Raw genomic sequence first — 7,570 nt, 5'->3', positions numbered from 1 at the left:
CTGGCTCTGCCTTCTGTCTCTGAGGCTTTAGTCTTGTCTATGCTGCTTTGCCTTTGCCTTTCCATTATCACAGTACTTTTCTTATTTTATATCTTTGTCTTTCTATTATAATGTATTGGCAAGTTTATGCAGTTTATGCAGCTGTATGGCAGAAAGCCCTTACCTTGGAGAGGGCTTGTGTTCTGTTCCTCTGGATTTCTGTTATCTCTCTGAGGGCAGGGCAGGGGTCTCTTCAGCAGTCTGCTTGTTGTTACTCCATAAGCTTGTTTCTTTTATTTTGTCTGGATGTCCTTGTTTAAAATTGTTTAGTCCATGTCTTTAGTTTTTTATTCTGTCTGTATGTCTGTTCCTTGCTTTTGTGATGTCCTTCAATTTGCTCATTACAAGGTATAAGTTGTATAGAATCAGGAGCTCATCTTCAGTGCTGCTTACTCTGCATGAGCCATCTCCATCTCCATGTGCAAAGGTATGCTTCATCCCTGGTGTGCCCTGCATTTCTTACACTCTCTTACACTCTCACTCTCACTCACTCATACTCTCTCACACTCACTAATACTCTCTCCCACTAAACTCTCACTTACTCACACTCTCACTCACTCACTTACTCACTCACACTCTCTCTCTTACTCATTTTCACTCACTCTCAATTACTCACTCTCTCTTTCACTCACTCACTTTCTCACTTACTCACTCACTCTCACTTTCACTCACTCACTCACTCACTCACTCACTCATTCTCACTTTCACTCACTCACTCAGACAGACAGACAGACAGACAAACACTTATATTGCGCTTTTCTCCTGGCGGACTCAAAGCACCAGAGCTGCAGCCACTAGGACGCGCTCTATAGGCAGTGTTAGGGAGACTTGCCTATGGTCTCCTGCTGAATAGGTGCTGGCTTACTGAACAGGCAGAGCCGAGATTCAAACCCTGGTCTCCCATGTCAGAGGCAGAGCCCTTAACCAGTACACTTCCAGCCACTGACTCACTCACCCACTCTCTCTCACTTACACCCACTCTCTCTCACTTACTCACACTCTCTCTCACTTACTCACTCTCTCTCACTTACACTGTTACTCACTCACTCACTCACTCACACTTATTCACTCTCTCTTACTTAGTCACTTTCAACCATGATTGGAGTAAAAGAATTCAAAGAGAAATATGAGAACCAGAGAAAAGGTAAGAACCGTGCATAGAGTATATCCCATCACCAAATGGAGATCTAGGATCAAGAGCTGAAAAGAAGAACTGTAGGAAGATCAGGTAAATACACTCACTCACTCACTCACTCACTCCCACTTACTGCCCCTATACACTTTTTCTCCTCTATTATGTAGTCTTTACAGTGGAGGTTAGTGCTCTACTATTCTACTGTTTGAATGTTGAATGCCTCTACATGACCCGATTCATCTTTGCACTCTGCAGTGTATTTACCTGACCTTCCTACAGTTCTTCTTTTCAGCTCTTGATCCTAGATCTCCATTTGGTGATGGGATATACTCTATGCACGGTTCTTACCTTTTCTCTGGTTCTCATATTTCTCTTTGAATTCTTTTACTCCAATCATGGTTGACAGCTGTTCTATGACTTATGCAGTATTCTTGCATTCGCTCCTCTTTTTCACTTAATTCTGCTTTTGTAAAATTTGTTAATTTTAAATTTGTCTATGTTTTATTCTTAGATATATTCAAGCTTTGTAAAGGCCTGATGAAGCGTTATCAACCCAAAATGGACTAGTGTCATTGCCTGAAATATATTTTTTCGTCTATCAAAGCACACTGTGTTTACTATAATTGTCTGTCAAAACAGAGTGATCTCCTGTATTTATGCTCTGAAGAGTCTTTGTTGACAAAAAGTTTTTACCATTTTTTGCAATTTTTGATATAATAAAGTCTGATATTGACCCTCGGATTCAAGAATGTATATTATGTAGTTTCATTATCTGAAATGATCTTCCCATTAGAGTTCAGTTTGTGTGTGGCTGAGATGGAGAGAGGACCTCTTCTGCTGAGCTCCAGCCGTTCCAGTTGCTGGAGTATCTCTTTGGATCCCTGCCTGAGACCTGTGACCCTGCCAAGGCTGTGAGGGAGGGAGAAAGACTCCATGGGGTCCGCAGGGCCCTTGATGTCTAGCCTGCAGAAGGACCCCATGTAGTCTGCCACCATGCGGGTCAGCCACTGGTGCTGACTAGTGGAGGATGGTGCTGCTGGCACCTCCTCTCGGGAAAGCTCTACTGTGTAGAGTTGCCTTGTAAGACTAAGCAGATCTCGTGGGCGCCTGCTGCTGCTGGCCACAGGCACCTGCTGTTGGGATGACTGGATAGGGACAGAGGGGTGGAAGGCTGAGGGAAGGCTTCCTCCAGTTTCCAAGCAAGGGCCTCCTGCAACTCCCTTGTTCGACGCTGTAACTCGTGATCATGAGTCGGTGCATTCGAAACCAGCATCCATGATCCACGCGCAGGTGCAGAGCTCCTAAATGTCTAAAGCAGTTCTGTGCCTGAGCGTCATTACAAGCAGGCAGAGCAGCAGTGTTTGAATGGACTGAACAAAGGAGAGCAGCTCAAGCATCTTATTGCGTAGCCATGTCCGCACTGTGCTGAAGGCTGTCTCACTAAATGCCTGCAAGGCAGCGAGTGTGGGCTGTGAGGACCTTGTCAGTGCGGGAGTTTGCATGAGGATTTATGGCAGTTGGGAAGACTGGGGCTGAGGGAAGAACGATTATACCATCAGTTATTTAGTTTATTTACTAGGACTGACAATGCTTCCCCTATGATGGGTTTATAGTTACAGAAGTCCATCAGTGTGGATGCAGGGACTGACATATACAATATACATTGTCTTATGGATATTTAAAGGGCCATGCTAGAAATTGAAATAAATGAGACTGTGAATATTCTGTATGATTGATATAGCTACTGTGGGGGTGTTTCAAAACGTAGTGTTTCGTGGCAATGGTCCTTTAAGCATTAAGAGCAGCCCAGATGTCTCCTGTCCTGCATGAGTAATTTGACCCCTAGAGCAAGAGCTCTTGGTAGTTATTTTTCACACCTGATCTTAGGGCTTGTTCACACTAAAGGCGCTTTTGGGGTTTTTTTAAGCGCTGGTGATTTTCAAAATCACCCTAGAAGCGCTGGTGCAATCATTCCCTATGGTAGTGCTCACATCTGAGCGGTGCGATTCCGATCTGCTCACCAAAGCGCTGCCTGTACCATTTTCTGAGCGTTTTGAATCAATGGAAGGTATAGAGAAATCACAAAGTGCTGGAAAAAACGCTTTGTATAGCGATTTCCCAACCGCTTTTATAAATAAATACATTGTATTTATTTTCATTGTACATTTATTGTACATTCATTTTCGGGTGAAAGATTTCACTTTTCTGACTGACGTCAGGAAGTGAAAAAATGAATCGCTCTGCAAAAGCGCTTAGAAAAGCTCTTTACAAAAAAAAAGGTAAGTGCCGGGAGGCGCTAAAACAAATTGTGCTCAAAATTGAAAAAAGCTGGATCACAGTGGAGAGGCTGGGTGAATCTGTGCTAAGAATCAAGTTATGCATTGTGGGAAAAAAACACATGGCAGTATTCCTGGCAATTTGAACATCTGAGTGAAACTGAAGGGATGCAAGAGACAATATCATTGCATCACAATGCAATGCAATAATATTACTATGGGGATAGCAAACTGATTGCAGTGTGGTGCATTGCAGCGGGTTCCATCAGGATAACATGCTGCGTGCAATGCATTTACAGGGTAACGTGTGTATTTACAGTGGCAGTGAAGCATACTTTCAATGATCCAGTATGCTTCACAGCACATTGCATCACATGTCTAATGTACAATGCAACTTTTCAGCATCATTGTGTTGTGATTGTGATGCAAAGTGCATAGTGTGAAATCAACCTAAGCAATGTGCAGTTTCCTCTAAAAGGAGCAGTACAAATACTTCTACCACATGCCCTCACTTCAGCTTTCCTTTCATATATGTGTAATATGTGTACTGTGCTGTTTACATCCTTCAGGTTACCAAATAGATTCAATATCAAAACATTAAAATAACATATTAACACACAGCTTGATGCAATTAATTTATTGATAAATCAGCCAGAAAAGAAATGAAATCATATGTTGATATAAGTCAGTCATTAATTATTTGTTGTAAAGAGTATTGATTAAAGAATGTTGATTAAAGGGAAAAAAAAAGAGACAAATGATTGGATTTTCTTGGATTATTGGTATGCAGTTACACTCAGGATTAGCGGGATCAGTCCGGTTCCTGGAAGAAAGAAGAGGCACATTTAATATGTCAAACCAATAGAAATTTCTGAGTAGCTCTAGACTGGGATCTCCAGAGTAGAGATGTTACGGTGCAGAGAGACACACAAATAACAAGTACAAGACTCTGGAACAATCTTTTTAGTGGGTTTTAAAATAATGAAAAACATGACTCAGATTTTAAATCTATACTCTACAGTGTGTATTTTATTTAGAAAGATGTTGATTACCTCTGCATACTTTTTCCTCACAGGGTTAAACAAGAAGGTTGAAAGCACCACCTCCAAGGGCAGGCACTTGAGCGCTACCAGAAGCACTTACACCTCCTTTATTACCATCAGTGGCACCTTTACCAACAGCAGGGAGATTTGCAAGAAGTCCTTTCGCACCATTAAGTGCTGCATCCTTGTAGAGTAAAAGAAAACATCTATGAAATGTTTGCATTACAAAGAAGCTGAGAAAATGTTTTAGTATAAATAGAGACTAAGCACTGGCGTAACAATAGAGGATGCAACCCCTGCCGCCGCGGGGGGCCCGGGGCCCCCCTAGGGCCCGCTCAGGGACTTTTGTAGGGCAGGAGGGGTCGCAGCATAAGAGGAGAGCGTGGCCGCAGATCGGTTTGGGAGGGGGGACATTCCCCCCTCACCTCGGGCTCTCCGCTCAGTGCTCCCCTCCTGCCATCATTGGTGGCAGCGGGCGGCGGCGGCAGGCTGAGCACATACCTCCTTCTCGCCGGAGGTCTTCTGATCGCTAAGAGCTTCATGCTGCTTCCTGTTTACACAGGAAGTTACATGAAGCACATAGTGATCGGAAGACCTCCGGCAAGAAGGAGGTATGTGCTCAGCCTGCCGCCGCTGCCACTAATGATTGCAGGAGGGGAGCGCTGAGAGGAGAGCCCGAGGTGAGGGAGGGGGGGAATGTCCCCCCTCCCCACCGATCTGCGGCCATGCTCTCCTCTTATGCTGCGACCCCTCCTGCCCTACAAAAGTCCCTGAGCGGGCCTGGATTTTTTTTGCAGGGGGGCCCAGGGATTTCTAGGTACACCCCTGAGACTACGGCCAGAGAATGAGTACAGTATGCATGTCCAGGGCTTCCTAACATTACTCATAGTGGAATTTCACCAGGCAACATTGTTGCTGAAAACTACAGTCAAATATTGCTAGAAAAGAGTTATTTGTCAGCACCAGCACTAGTTCAGCAGACTATGACAGGCCACACCTTCACACATAAACTTCTCTCCAGCAACCTTCACGGTCCCGAAGTCCCCAGGATTGTTTTCTTTGCACCCCATACCATACACCTGGGCTTCCTTTTGGACTTGGCCTTCCCTTGTTCTCTCAAAGTGATAAGGCCCTTCATGTAACACAGTCAACCAGATCCTGCTATTTCACCGCAAAGCTTTTTTAAGATAAATACCTGCAGACAGATCATGGGCAGATGGATCGGGGATCTCCGCCAACAAATGATCAGTCCCTGATCCATCTGGCCGTATCCGCAAGCATTGTGCGCGCCGTCATAAATGACCAATCTTTTACATGATCCCGGCAAAACCAGCGAAAGTCAATGAGGATCGGGACAATCCGGCATTGTGGTCATTCAAAAACGAACAATCACCGCGGGTGGCATCCATCATGAAATATGGTTTAATGGTTTTATTATTGTTTATTTTTCTTTGAGGGTTGCAGCACTGGATTGGGGCTGCTGAGGAGGACGGAGGAAGCCTCAATAGGGCCCAGAGGCTTCCAGCTCCTGAGGTAAGTATCTGATTTTTATTTTAAAGAAAGTTGCAGGTTTACTCTAATTTATGCTACCTCTGGAGAGCCCTCTACAGTCCCTGAGGGATAGTTTTTAGAGACAAGTTAGTAGGGAGGGGATTAGTGTAAGGCGTGGAAAGGAGGGAGGTTAGTGTTTGGCGTGGACACGGTGGAGGGGTTAGTTTTAGGCAATAAGAATGCAGGAAGGCCGGCTAGCATTAGGCATGTTAACTTTCTGTAATATCTTGTGCCAAGATTCACCTGTGGAGATATCATATAAACCTGGGATAGTGTTAGGTATATGGCATGGAAAGTTGGAGTTAGCAGGATGAGAAGGGTGCTAAGGTTAGGTTTCAAAAAGAAAGAAAGATTAGAATAAGGAGTTACAGAATGAAGGAAGGGTTGGAATTAAGCAATAGGCAGTAGAAGGGCTTTATTTAGGCTTGCACAGAGAACTAAAGGACTAGGGTATATGATCTGTGCACGGAGGGCTGCCCCCCGCTCCATAAATGCATACAGTTTATACCTCCATCATATATACCTCTTATCATATATACCCCCTATATAAACCCCATTATCGGTGAGAGATCACCATGGCCAGTCAGAGGGGAAGCTTTGGCACGTGACCAATCAGGGGGGGCTGGCACCAGACTGGCCAATCACCGGCCAGCTGTTGTTTTTCTTGTTAACTTGTGCCTATGGTCTAGCGGCCATGACCACGGAACCGTCATTGGGCAAATCACATCTGATTGGTCACTGCTACTGACCGAGCACCCTATGACGGGGCTGTGGTCTCGCCCAGAGGACCATCGCCACCAGTTAGCAAAAGGAGCAGCAGGTATCTGTGATTGGCCAGTAGCACCCCCCCCTGATTAGTCCAGCAGGTGCCACCAGTTGAATGAGGGTGGGGATGAGGAGGGTAGTGTGTGCGCCAGGAAAGCGGGTGAGAGAGCGGAGAGGAGGCAGACACCTGGTGGCCCAAACTGTGTAAATACTGCCTTCTAGATTTTGCACCTGAATCATGTGATTTAGGTGGCTTCATGTTAGGTTCAACCCTGCACAGGAAGTAGTTATTTCAAATTCTATATCTGTGTTTAAAGGAATACTTAAGTCAAAATAAAAAAAATATTTTTACTCACCTGGGGCATCCCTCAGCCCCCTGAAGCTGTATGGTGCCCTCGCAGCCTGGTTCCGATCCTCCTGTCCCCGTCGGCGGCTACTTCCAGGTTCGGCGACGGCCGCCGACAGGCTGGGAATGCGAGTGATTCTCCGCGTTCCCAGCCGCTATATCACCCTTTATGCTGCTATAGCGTATAACATACACACTATAGCAGCATAGAGGGTGATATAGCGGCTGGGAACGCGGAGAATCACTCGCGTTCCCAGCCTGTCGGCGGCTGTCGCCGAACCCGGAAGTAGCCGCCGGCGGGGACAGGAGGATCGGAACCAGGCTGCGAGGGCACCATACAGCTTCAGGGGGCTGAGGGATGCGCCAGGTGAGTAAAAATCATTTTTTTATTTTGACTTAAGTATTCCTTTAAGGG

At 45.4% G+C, this 7,570-nt stretch overlaps 1 protein-coding gene across 1 annotated transcript in view; it reads right to left on the bottom strand.

Annotated features, from left to right (window-relative positions):
- Positions 1 to 4,072: 4,072 nt before the first annotated feature.
- Positions 4,073 to 7,570, bottom strand: part of LOC137522503 (uncharacterized) — a 66,537-nt gene continuing 63,039 nt past the window's right edge. The window contains exons 14-15 of the mRNA XM_068242575.1: positions 4,503 to 4,677; positions 4,073 to 4,273 (exon numbers count right to left, since the gene is read on the bottom strand). Of these exons, the coding sequence (XP_068098676.1) occupies positions 4,528 to 4,677 (150 nt within the window). The 3' untranslated portion in view covers positions 4,073 to 4,273; positions 4,503 to 4,527. The remainder of the gene's footprint in view (positions 4,274 to 4,502; positions 4,678 to 7,570) is intronic.

This window comes from Hyperolius riggenbachi, chromosome 6 (genome assembly GCF_040937935.1).
Source record: "Hyperolius riggenbachi isolate aHypRig1 chromosome 6, aHypRig1.pri, whole genome shotgun sequence".
Lineage (NCBI taxonomy): Eukaryota > Metazoa > Chordata > Amphibia > Anura > Hyperoliidae > Hyperolius > Hyperolius riggenbachi.
Note: the sequence above shows the minus strand (reverse complement) of the source record. Positions and strands in the feature narration are given on the sequence as shown.